The sequence below is a fragment of the Leptidea sinapis genome, chromosome 23 (genome assembly GCF_905404315.1).
Source record: "Leptidea sinapis chromosome 23, ilLepSina1.1, whole genome shotgun sequence".
Classification (NCBI taxonomy): Eukaryota; Metazoa; Arthropoda; class Insecta; order Lepidoptera; family Pieridae; genus Leptidea; species Leptidea sinapis.
The window spans coordinates 3,399,161-3,413,265 of NC_066287.1; the positions used below are offsets into that span (position 1 = coordinate 3,399,161).

At 35.1% G+C, this 14,105-nt stretch overlaps 1 protein-coding gene across 2 annotated transcripts in view; it reads right to left on the minus strand.

The window, feature by feature from the left end:
- Window positions 1–14,105, minus strand: part of LOC126971357 (PC4 and SFRS1-interacting protein-like) — a 44,374-nt gene that overhangs the window by 18,736 nt on the left and 11,533 nt on the right. For both annotated transcript variants that reach the window (XM_050817642.1, XM_050817641.1), the window contains 5 exons: window positions 13,566–13,652; window positions 7,851–7,916; window positions 5,460–5,614; window positions 2,452–2,590; window positions 1,550–1,586 (listed from right to left, as the gene is read on the minus strand). In XM_050817642.1, the coding sequence (XP_050673599.1) occupies window positions 1,550–1,586; window positions 2,452–2,590; window positions 5,460–5,614; window positions 7,851–7,916; window positions 13,566–13,652 (484 nt within the window). The remainder of the gene's footprint in view (window positions 1–1,549; window positions 1,587–2,451; window positions 2,591–5,459; window positions 5,615–7,850; window positions 7,917–13,565; window positions 13,653–14,105) is intronic.

Sequence of the window (14,105 nt, forward strand, 5' to 3'; positions counted from 1 at the left end):
AAAATTTTTATTACAGTTTGACATTATTTTAGGCGCGAATTTTTTTTTTCATCAGATCCAAACAATGGACAATCATACAGCCAAAAATAAAAGATGTAATTAATGCCTAGCGATGAATTCAAAATTGAATTTGGAACACTGATAATTACGTATTACTAATGAGTGTTTGATAAATGATTTATGTTGGTATTGAGGTACAAAAAATGTTAATTGAATATTTTCTTCATATTTAAATGAAGTCATTATTAGATTTTTTAATTATTTATCTCATTTGATTTTTTAATTTACTTTATATATTAGGCTGTACGACCGAAGGCAATAGCCATTTTTAATTATCTGCTTCCTAGCTATAGATGTTCTATATGGCCGTAAATATCGAAAGTAGTTGATCTATTGCTGAAATATTTCATGGTTGAACTGAGAATTTTGCTGACGGCAACAATGGAAACAACATGGCGATGAGGCCAACGGGTCTGCGTCCCGTGCCATTAAATAAAAAAAAATATGATGCTGCAACGAACTGGTCGATAAGAATAAGTCTGTAGCATAATTTTACCAGGTCTTAATGACCTCAATACTAATTACTGTCTGACCTTTTCTTTAGGTTTCTAGCTTCAATAAGCATGAATGTCAGTTTGTTTATATTTTATATTTGGAAGTAAAACTTCTTTAGGCGCGACTTGGAACTGGGAATTTTCTTGTAACAGAAGCAATTTTTTAACCGTTATAATTATTTGTTTGTAAAAAACTATTTCAAATTGCTCAGTAATGTTTTTTGAAAATCGCCAAAAGTGTATTTTTTTTAATTTATACTTTTGTAATAATAAAAAAAGTTTTCACAAATTTCTGTAATTTATGACATTCGTTAATTTGTTTTGGGTTTTTTCGTCCATTATTAGGCACAGGCAAAGGGTTCGAGCCCATACAGTCATATTCGTTTTTATTCAATAAGAACGTCATATTGACATGTGCTCATAATAATCTAACCTTCAATTTAATGTAAAGTAAATGGAAAAGTAAAGTTCAAGTCAATATAAAATGATTATTATAATCAGTTAAATGAAATGGCGGAACCCCAGAAACATTTTACTAATTATTCATTTTAAACTATTCTTTCAATTTGATTTCTGAACGACAGGGGACAATCAATGTTGTTTTTACTTAATTCCGAGCATTTTCATATTTATTCACCTTTTATACCTTCTCTGGACTTCCAAAATTAATTAAAGACCAAAATTTGCCAAATCGGTTTAGCCGTTCTCGAGTTTTAGCGGGACTAACGAACAGCAATTCATTTTTATATATATAGATTTTGAGGAATTTAAGTAAAATCATGAAATCTCATGTAATCTTCGTTTTTTTTTATTGCAATTCATTATTTGCATATCATGCCTAAGTTGAAAATACTGGCAACATCATTGGGGGGTATTTTTTTTCTTAGAATCGTATTGGCTGTTAGTAAAACAAGTGTGTGTAAGAAAAATAAAAAGCGTAGGACATGCAAAGCGTTTTATTAAATATGAATTTGAAAAGAATATCAGTAAGTTACCTGAACTAAACGGCTCCTTAATATCTTCAAGTTCCATCTAAAACAAATTATAAATACTGACATTAAACAGCTGAAACTTTCGGTCATTAGATTGTCTATTAGTTGGCTCAAAGTCGGATAAATAAGTTTCATGCACAGAACCTAAATAACGCGGTTTAAAAGGATACAAATTAAATTTGCAGCCATAACTTATGGACGGGACTCGAACCCGCGACCTATCGGTTTCCGTCCGAGCGCTCTTACTAACTGAGCCAACCTTTCGAGTGACGTATGTATTGTAAATCTCTGTAATTTGCTCAGTTTGTAAAATAACTCGCGACGGGACCCGAGAGGCGCGGCTTCGAGTCCCGCTTAGTTCATAAGTTTTGATAACAAATTTAATTTGTATAAACTAGTTTTGATCAATTAAACGGGTACGTAAAAGACGTTTTATATTCGGATCCTCCTTTAAATGTTAGAATAGACTACGATTTATTTTCTTGTCACCTTTATTCCATTAGAAGAAAAAGGTAACCACTTAGTTAATTTATACGTCTAGATAGAGCCTCTTGCTGCTAGACGACCGATGAAAACAGGCCAGGTTTACTACTTTAGTGTGCGTGACAAGCTACGTCGTACATTCCCGATTTGTATGTCACGTTTTCACAGCTGCCAGTCTATCTAGACGGTCTAGAATTCATAGGTTCTCAACGTGGGCGATAACGCCCCCTCGTGGACTATACTATAATATAATATCTTACGCATAAATATAATCGTGGCGATAGCTGTTTTAAATTCGCGACAGATGGTAAATAAAATTAAGATGGGGGGCTCTAGAAAAAAACATATTCTAAAAGTGGGCGGCGAGTAAAATAAGGTAGAGAAACTATGGTCTAGATGATCTAAGGGTAAATTTTATTCACCTGGGTTACAGCATTGAAGTTATTTATGACAATATCTGCCTTGACTTTGTCTTTCTCTGCGGCTGGAGATGTGGCGCGGCGTTTCTTTGGAGCAGGAGATGGGAGAGTCGAGTTCTCTTCTGTATGTTCGTCCATGTAGCTGGAAATATTCAGGAGATCTTATTTATGAGTTTATTAAATTTAGTATAGTTACATGTTTACCAGTGGGAGGCTCCTTTGCACAGGATGCCGGCTAGATTATGGGTACCACAACGGCGCCTATTTCTGCCGTGAAGCAGTAATGTGCAAGCATTACTGTGTATCGTTCTGAAGGGCGCCGTAGCTAGTGAAATTACTGTGCAAATGAGACTTAACATCTTATATCTCAAGGTGACGAGCGCAATTGTAGTGCCGCTCAGAATTTTTGAAATTTTCAAGAATCCTGAGCGGCACTGCATTGTTATGGACAGGGCGTATCAATTACCATCAGCTGAACGTCCTGCTCATCTCGTCCTTATTATCATAAAAAAAATGTTTCTATTGATATTTTTCTGAAGTTAATATAATGCTCGCGTTATACCTTTACTTATTTCATTACTACTCTTTTGAGTTTTATTATTTAATTATGAGAGGGCTATGCTCGGAGTTTCCCTGCGAGATCGTATCAGAAATGAAGAGATCTGTATTAGAACAAAAGTCACTGACATAGTTCAGCTGGTTGCGAAACTGAAATGGCATTGGGCAGGGCACACAATAGCTCGACGGACACAAGGTCGTTGCGGCAGTAAAGTCCTCGAATGCGACCACGTACCGGAAGACGCAGTGTTGGTAGGTCCCACTACAAGATGACTGATAATCTTGTCAAGATCGCCGGAGTAGGTTGGATGAGGGCAGCGCAGGACCGATCGTCATGGCGATCTTTGGGGGAGGCCTTTGTCCAGCAGTGGACGTCTTCCGGCTAAAATATTTTTATCGCCTTTTTTCTGAATTTGATGTAATACAAGCATTCTATACCATATTTAAATAGTTGGTACTCATTACCAAAACTTTTGAGTTCTATGAATCGAAACGTTGAAGTAATTTTATCGCATCACTTTGCATGCATTGTTTTTATTATTGTGTAAAATATTAAAATATATTGATTTAAAAGAGTGACAATGAGTTTCTTGCTACTTCTACTTATTAAAGCTCAACTTTTCAGAAGTGTGGGTTAATTGAAAAAATCGTATTTTTGAAATTTTTTAAGTGTTATTTTTTGACCATAGTGAATTAATTAAATTTTGTTACATCCTATAGTCTACACTTATATTGATAACATTGAAGTGTTAAATACTAATAATACATTAAAAGGATTTTTATAGAATTTTTTACATCAATTGATAATTGGTAAAAATTAAAATGAATTATTTAGCCCAACGTTTTTTTGTCTTTTCGGTCCTAGTGAAAATACTATTCTAATTGTATTTTTTTTTTTTCAAAAATAAAATGAATTGTTAACCGAGGGTCGAAAGAATCAATTCCCGAGGTATTTAAACTTGACTCTAGTAGGAATTTATACTTTTACCCGAGTTAAACACTCTACTTTTCATTTTGAATAGGAGGAAAATAAAACTAGTTGTTTATCTAAGCACAGATTAGTATCCCGCCAATTTATGTCGACTTTTTAAATTTTAAATATAGAACTTACCGCATAATTGTTGCGGCTTATATATTGTTGCCGCTCAAAGAAGTTTGCGCTAAGTTCACACTGGCTGTTTAGAAAGACACATGGCCGCAGCATTTTTTTAAATTAGTTCCTTTTTTCATAAAACTATTCACAGCAGTTCTATTTTTAAAGTTCATTCCAGCCCTTAGGTGGGAAGTAATTTGTATGAGTTTTTCCCTCTCTATGGAGGGAAGCAGCATTTTCCACCCAATAATCAGATCAAAACAACATTACTTTCCGAGTATGAGTAATGAAAAATAAATTATTACCTATTTTACGTCCACGTGTACGTCACAATCGCAAACACAGCTCAAGACTTCAAAGTTGTATTTCGGCAGCGACATAACAATACTGTATGGATATTAACAATACGAATACTATCTTTGTATTCGTCAATAGTTTAATCCAAATATATTCCTACTACTCGGCTAACGGCCGTTCCCAATATACTATCTACAGATAGAGATAAGTTACTACCTTCTACTGTCAGTAATTAGCTGTCAATAATCTGAAGCTGTCCCAATATATCCGATAAGTCATTCTTATCGCCTTATACATCTATCGCTGGTAAGCTATACGTCGTCCCATTGACAGACAGCATGTACGGAAAAGGTGAGTTACCGTCGATAAGTTTATAGGGACAGAAAACTCAACTGTTACCGAAGTAACTAATGAAAATAATTGAGTTGTCACGATTTTTAAGGAATTTTTGAATTTAAAAATTTTATTTATGAAAAAAATAATGTACCTATATTGCTCACATTTTTTTTATTTGACTTTAAAAAGTACGGTCTGTTATATACACTGCGTGTATAATATCGATATCTTTTTTTATGGCTAAGTTGGACAAACGAGCATACCTGGTGTTAAGTGATGATGATCTTGCAACACCAGGGGAATCGCAGGAGCGTTGCCGGCCTATAGGGAAGCTCATTCCACAGCTTTGTGGTATGTGGAAGAAAGTTCCTTGTAAACCGCACTGTGGAAGAACGACATACATCCAGATGGTGGGGATGATATACTAATCTGTGGCGTGTGGAATAAGGGATACGCCCTGCTCATTACAATTCAGTGCCGCTCAGGATACTTGAAAAACCCAAAACTTCGGAGCGGCACTACAATTAGGACAATGTGTTTAGTCTCATTTGCCCAGTAATTTCACTAGCTACGGCGCCATTCAGACCGAAACACAATAATGCTTACACATTATTGCTTCAAGGCAGAAGGGCACCGTTGTAGTGCCCATAATCTAGCCGGCATTCTGTGCTCCCACTGGTTATCGTTAGGGTAACCCATAGCGGCAAATACACATACAAAACCATACCGTTTAGGGCGTATCTTCCTTCCACTCCGACTGACAAGTTCTTCTGCTTTCTTCTCCGCACTCTCGTCTTCCTCCTTCCTGGCCTTGCCGCGCGGTGTTTTTGGCGTTTTCGGCTCCTTTGCTGGAGTTTTGGCGGCTTGTTTCTTTACTTTCACCTTAGGTATCATACATATTATAAATATTTATTGTTGCTTACGAAACAAACTAAAGAATACTAATCTAGCAACCCTAGGATATATCGCAAACGTTTTTGTTAGAATAGGCATGTAAGAAATTTAAACTAAAGCAAAGAATTGCATTTATCTAAATTATGCTATGAATATGGATGTTTGTTTCCAAGTCAACTAAATATAGCAAACGGTAGAGTTAACTGTGCAGAACTGCTAGAGCAGATTGGCTTACGAACCACTGTCAGCTCCCAAAGGCGGGGCAACCTACTTGAAATACAATCTGCAAAATTTAATTATAGACAGAACAGTTTTCTTATAAGAGCATGCAAACTTTATAATGAAATTAATAGTGAATACGATCTTGACTTATTCAAGACACCATTTCAATTTAAAAGTCGAGTAAATAAAAACTTTTTTTTTATATAAAGCAAGGTAGGTTATATCTATACTAATATTATAAAGCTGCAGTGTTTGTTTGTTTGAACGCGCTAATCTCTGGTACTACTGGTCCGATTTGAATGATTCTTTCAGTGTTGGGTAGTCCATTTATCGAGGAAGGCTATAGGGTATGTTTTTTTTATCAAAATTAGGGATCCGTAATAAAATTGCTATTTTGTAACACAAGGTGTAAAATCGAAAACCTATTTTTGCGTGCGCTGCAAAAACTATTGACAATAGAACAAAATGATGTACAGGCTATAATATAGGCAATATTTTATTACTTATAAAACTATCGCGTGAATTATACTTTATATGGCAAAACAACGTTTGCCGGGTCAGCTAGTAATATTATATTTAATGTAGGTAAACGACTATACACAATAAATTGTTATTATTTGTGAAAACTTGTAAATAGCTATCTGCTGTATAATAGATTAATTTTTAATATGTATCTAGCTGTAAGTTTTCTAAAGTTGTAAAATAAAGTAAAATAAAATAAGTCATGGATGTTAAAATGTATTTATGTATGTTTATACTTTATATGTATGTTATACGAATTTATGTATGTTTAAGTAAGTATATTGTATTAAATATATCATTGTCTTGTAACCCATAACACAGGCTATATATGCTTAACTTGGGGCAAGATAATTTGTGTAAAAAGTGTCAATATTATTACTTTGATTGCCACTTATGACGTCATACCTCAAAAATTAATAAAAACGCTATAACAGGAAACTTCAAGCGGCACGATGGAGATGAGCCGTGATGTCATTCATTCTGATTGGTGTTTCAGTTAACATGGCTGATTTTCGTATTAATGATATTTATTAATATTAATTTAATATCAAAACTGAGGAATTTTATTTTAATCCATCCTTCATCTATAAAATGAATTGCTGTTCGTTAGTCTCGCTAAAACTCGAGAACGGCTGGACCGATTCGTCTAATTTTGGTCTTGAATTATTTGTGGAAGTCGATAGAAGGTTTTAAATGTGAATATATAGGAAAATGCTGCTAAATTAAATAAAAACAACAAATTTGTTTTTCCTTTGATGTGTCCATACATAATTTCTATGAGAGCATTTATTGACGCACGGTTTGACAGTTCTGCTGTGAAACAATTTCATTACGACAGCAGGGTGCATATTTTACGAAGTAATTTTTGATGTTATGATATATAATTGACAAATTCATATAAAAACATTTTTTTTTTATTATATACAGAACAACGTCTGTCGGGTCAGCTAGTACATAATATATATGAGTCCATTTTTTTCTAACTATGCAAATGTCGGGACATTCGTCTCCATGCACTTTCTAAACTCGGTGGACAGTGATAATATTATCCTGCGTCGAAACCTGACTGAAGAGTGTAGGTGATCGCCACATACCTACATCGTTACGGAATAATTTAATTTTTATGTTTATGACACGTGATGCTATGAAGGATTGAGCGGCAAGATTCGAGTCAAACACTTCTATGTAACACGTGATAAAATTAAAATTCAAATATCTTTTTTGGTATCAAAAGTAATACATTATTTGTTTGTAATCTTCTTTTAGGTGACAAAACCTGCGTGAGAAGATCCCGCTCATGTATACCTATAATCATTAAGTAGGTACCTACCTACTTAACACTAATAAGGTGCGTGTGTGTGTGTGTGTGTGTGTGTGACGATGTATGTGTGTGTTTGTGTGAGTGAAAGTGTATGTGAATGAGTATTGTGTTCTCTAATGCATATAAATTACAAAATTTAATAAATATTTTACAACTCACCCTAGCTTCATCAACATCTTCGGAATCTTCAATGCCCGTATCATTTTGTGTAGTATTGGCAACCGACTGAAAACAAAATTTTCAATATTATTCTTTTCATTATTTATGGGGAGTGTCCGAACAAGACGTTAACTATACTTGGTAAGTAAAATGCCCTGGCAATTAAAATGCAGCACCGCTCAGGATTATTGGAAGATCCAATACTCTGAACGGCATTGCATTCGTTATATGAGACTTTTTTTTATGAAAATAAGGGACGAGACGAGCAAGGCGTCCAGCTGATGGTAATTGATACGCCCTGCCCATTATGAAATTTAGTGCCGCTCAGGATTAATGAAAAACAAATCAAATCAAATCAAGTCATTTAATTGCATAGATTGAGTGGGTACATTGGTGTTACATTATAATCATAGGTGCTAGCAATCTGCCGGGTAGGCATCCAAAAAAAATTCAAAAATTCTAAGCGGTACTACAATTGCGCTTGTCTCCTTGAGACATAAGATGTTAAGTCTCATTTGCCCAGTAATTTCACTAGCTACGGCGCCCTTCAGACCGAAACACAGTAATGTTTACACATTACTGCTTCACGGTAGAAATAGGCGCCGTTGTGGTACCCATAATCTAGCCGGCATCCTGTGCAAAGGAGCCTCCCATCGATGATAATATAATCTTCTATACATATTTATAATGAAAATGGTCTTTCTTTGAGGCTCAATCACGCCTAAACCACTGATCGTATCGATATGAAACTACCACCATTCGATGCGAAATTTATCCTAGATGGTTTATGGCTATCTACTAATTTTTTAATGTATTTGTAATAAGATGAAAAAAATTTAATTTATTTCCTCTTAAAATTCGCCCAGCGAACGGGCGGGAACGGCTAGTCTTATATATAAAATTCTCGTTTCCCGGTGTTTGTTACCAAACTACGGCTAAACCAATTTGTTTGAATATTTGTGTGTAATTTATGGTCTGAGAATCGGCCAACATCTATTTTTCCTACCCCTAAATAATAAGATGACTTACCCCTAAATAATAAGATGACCCACCCCTAAATACTTTTTTGATTTTTTTATATTTATTTTATTAACTTCAAATATTCACCCTTCAAAGATCAACCCCTGTTTTAATCGTGATTTTATATTATTCTGTCATGAGACATGGATGACCACAGATCCGCAATAGGGTTGCAAGAGGGCCATCAAATATAATAATTATTGTAGTAAGTACGTGTAATTTAATTATATTTTTTATACATATAAATTTATCATCAACCCGGTTGAAAGTAAAAGAAAAGAATAGAAATAAAAAATGTACAGTGAAGCTGTGACTGTTATCGAGGAACATTGCACTGCCAATGCGAATTTACCAATCAGTAATTTATATAGGTATGAATTCACCAAATCGAAGTGGTAATCAACAGAGATATGTATTGTGAACTGCAATATAATAAAAGGCATAAAAGGCATTTATTTTCTCAAAATTGATTCCTTTAGAATTATTTTTGATGTCATTTCTAATAACTACTAGATACTACTACCGCTTCCGAAACAAAAGCCGCTCTGAGAGAGAAGAAGCGGCGCAAGAAACTCTCCCAGCATTCTTTTTTTGCGCTCTTTTCAATAAAAATATACAATATTGTAGTCATTTCTATCGCTATAAAATAATCACAATCCCTATCTAATCTCCTAGTCCCAGGCTGTCCGATCATTTAGATATTCAGCAGTGGAGTAATAGGATTTACGACAGAGCCATTTTTGACAGAGTCATTTCATATATATATATATATATGAAATATCAAAAAACAATTAACGACCGCATTAAAATGGCAGTTTCGGCAGGGCGAGGGTAGTTTTAGAAACCAGGTTGAACACGCAAAAAAATCCTTACTTCACTACCAATAACCGAGATACGATCAAATTTTTTTTTCATGAAAAAAGGGACGAGACGTTCGTTCACCTGTGGGTAATGGATATGCGTACCCATTAAATTGCAGTGCTGCTCAGGATTCTTGAAAAACCCAAACATTCAAAATAACCCTGATGCAGTTTGCGACATAAAAAAAAATCGGCCATGGCCACAGTGCTGAAACAGTGTTAAATTATCATTTGGGACGAATGCACTTTGGCACACAAACATTCACTTAAGGCATTGGATAGAACATTAAAAGATATAAAAAATAACGCCAAACTATTGGTCGGTATTCTTTTACTACTTTCAGGTGATTTCAGACAGACACTTTCCGTTAATTCCACGATCAACGTACACTGATGAAATAAACGCGACTGTTTTTTTTTTGAATGAAAAGAAGCGATCAGACTAGCAGGACGTTCAGCGGATGGTAACTGATACGCCGTACCCATTAAAATGCAGTGCCGCTCAGGATTCTTGAAAAACCCAAAAATTCTGAGCGGCACTACAACCGCGCTCGTCACCTTGAGACACTTATGTCTCTTAACATCTTAATGTTAAGTCTCATTTGCCCGGTAATTTCACTAGCTACGGCGTTTTCACATTACTGCTTCACGGCAGAAATAGGCGCCGTTGTGTTACCCATAATCTAGCCAGCATCCTGTGCAAAGGAGCCTCCCACTGGTAGACTCTGCTGAAGCGGTAGCAATCTAATTTTTTACACCTGTCAAAGTAGGTATGTGAAAACGATACGGCTCGGTGTTGAAGGAATTTCACAAACTTTTTTTTGTATTCTTTCAGTACGGTTAACGTAGACATTATATTGGGGATTCGAGGTGGCTCCGTACATATGCACAGTACAGTTTTTCATTAATATTGACCTAAAACTTAACTTAAAACTTTCTGCCATCCACTCAAGATTTTCGTATTGTCGAAGTATGACGTTGAAGCATTTGAGCGCGCATGTTCACTGTCAGTTATACTTTTTCAACGTTACGTCACAGTGGGTGGCTCCTTTGCACAGGATGCCGGCTAGATTATGGGTACCACAACGGCGCCTATTTCTGCCGTGAAGCAGTAATGTGTAAGCATTACTGTGTTTCGGTCTGAAGGGCGCCGTAGCTAGTGAAATTACTGGGCAAATGAGACTGAACATCTTATGTCTCAAGGTGACGAGCGCAATTGTAGTGCCGCTCAGAATTTTTGACTTTTTCAAGAATCCTGAGCGGCACTGTATTGTAATGGGCAGGGCGTATCAATTAGCATCAGCTGAACGTCCTGCTCGTCTCGTCCCTTATTACCATAAAAAAAAGAGGCGCAGATTTGGCGTATTTATGCAGTATAGCGAACAGTAAGGTCGACTGTCCAGAGTTACTTAGCATGCTTGGACTAGACGCGCATGCCTTTCCAATACTCCTAGCCTTTTACATACTCCCATGGCGAGGTGTAACAATCGTGCAAATAGCTTCACTACTAGATCCTGCAGAAGTTATAACGACGTAGATGACAAATGACGTAGATCTAGATTTATTTTCTATATCTAGTACTAAATTAAAAATAACCTTGACTAGTTCTTCCAATTTAAATAATTGTATTAATATATGTAGTTTTAAAGCGTAAAATTAGATTATAACAATAGTTCTACATAAATGTGGAAACTTTTAAGTAAGCTTCATTAGTTTTGATTATTTCATAAGTTATAATTGTAAGCTAGCCGTAAGAAAATTTATTGAATTAGGCGTTACTTTGCGGAAATCCATAATTATACAAATGATTTAAGTTTTCTTTAGTGTTAATTCCGCCAATATATGTTTTTAAAAACAATTCGACACGTGTTTCGCCTCTACGCGAGGCATCCTCAGGACGTGTTGTCTCGCCAAAATCTGGCACGAGACTCTAGAGTCGAGTAGAGCGAAACACGTGTCGAATTGTTTTTAAAAACAAATATTGGCGGAATTAACACTAAAGAAAACTTAAATCATTTGTATGGCTAGCTGTAAGTCTCCTAAATATTGATAAATAAAAAAACGTTATCGAAGCCAGCATTTTGAACGGCAAGTTCCGAGGCGAAAATGTGTATTGCTGCCACGAATCCCTTTGATTCCTATAGATGTACCAATTAGATTGGCATTCGCATAGACGATTAATTAACAAGGCCAAACGTTGTCTGTTTGTGGTTTATTTTTGGGTACACCATGCTTTTCCCATAGACAACTAGTGGGAGGCTCCTTTGCACCGGATGCCGGCTAGATTAGGGGTACCACAACGGCGCCTATTTCTGCCGTGAAGCAGTAATGTGTAAGCATTACTGTGTTTCGGTCTGAAGGGCGCCGTAGCTAGTGAAATTACTGGGCAAATGAGACTTAACATCTTATGTCTCAAGGTGATGAACGCAATTGTGATGCCGCTCAGAATTTTTGAGTTTTTCAAGAATCCTGAGCGGCACTGCATTGTAATGGGCAGGGCGTATCAATTACCATCAGCTGAACGTCCTGCTCGTCTCGTCCCTTATTATCATAAAAAAATAAATAATAAAAAAAAAATTTGGCACGTTCTCGCGTGCGAAAACTATCCAGTTTGTTTGTATTGGCCTAAGACGGACTGACTTAAAATAATGTACACTCCATTGCGTTGAGAGATTAAACTTTGTTTATTTTTTAATTGCCATAATTATTAGTAGAAATATAGATAACTATTTCCGATTTATAGATAGCTATCACGAATTGTTATTTGTTAAATAAAGTATACTCTTTCAATTATAATTATACATCCCCAGACACTTAAGGCCTTACAAATAAACTTGAAGTTATAACTGATGATAAACAAAGAAAATGCAAAATGTTTACATTATCGCTGACAACACTGTCAATACAATGATAATTCTGAAGTTTTCCGAATGACAAGCTGTCTTGCAAATAAACGCGGGAAACGTTATACGTCCGAACGAACCATCCGTACGCAAAATGACTATTTGTAAACATTTTACATATTCTCGGTTTATGCTTAGTTATAATAACTTTATGTCAATTTTATTTGTAAGGCCGTTAAAGTTTTAGCTATTTCTATTGAGCTAGAAATTCCTAGAAATAATGTACATATATGGCAAACAACATTTGCCGGGTCAGATAGTTAAATTATAAATTTTTCCAAATTTTAAATTAATATTTTTACAAAAAAAAATATTTTATACGGTACGCGGCGACTTATTTTCGACGTGTAATTTAAATTACAAATACTAGAACTCCGGTAGTCGAACTTTTTTTGTATCGAATTTTTCTCCTGTTAAAGGATGTCTTTACAAATTCCTTCAATATTAATAGTTTATGAGTTATTAACAAAAGCTTAATGCTATCTTATTCTGTTAATAACAACTGTAATTTTTTATATGCTAATCTCTCTAGATACACTTTCGAATAAGCAATTCAAGACCAAAAACAGCCAAATCGTTCAGCCAGCCGTTCTCGAGTTTTAGGGAAACTTAACGAACAGCAATAAATTAAATTCATTTTTAACCGACTTCACAAAGGAGGTTCTCAATTCGATCGGTATTTTTATATGAATGTACACCGATTACTCTAAGATTTACGATCCGATTTACGTAATTCTTCTTTAGTTTGATGCGGAATAGATGCCATTTGGTAGCACATATAAATAAAAGTATTTTATTAATATTAAAGGTAAATGTTTGCATAAGAAGTGTATTAAATTATTGTTTTAGTTATTTGGATACTTTTCAGTTTTTGAAGTCGGTTTTTTAAAACGTAGTTTTTTTTATATATACTTAGATAGATCAATACTAACCTCGTCGATAGTATTATCGGCAGCCATTGAGTCTGCTGTGCTGTCCAGATCATTTGCAGTATCATTCGCCGAATCACCTTCCGCTGCCTGTAGTATACAAAAATATACTAGCGATAAATAACAATTTTCCACCAACCCTCGCGCACTACTGAATAGTTCAATTTATTTGGGAAGAATACTGCAGTCTTTATCAATTATGACAGTAAATATTCAAAACAAATGCGCTCAGAGTTCCAAGTATTAATACAAAAAATAATATAAATTGTTTAATGCTCGAGAAAGATACCAAGATGCTTATAAAACAAACTTACAATATGGAAGCATAATAGAAAACAAAAATAAAAACAAAAATTTACATCATTTGGCGAAAAAATCAATTACCTAGATAAAAGCTTCACATATCATATTACAAGAAACTATATAAAACGCTCGAGCAAAACCTCAAAAAAAAAACGCAACTCGGTAACCAATGATCTAAACCATAGTTTCTCGACCTTATTTTGCTCACCGCCCACTTTGAGAATATGTTTTTTTCTAGAG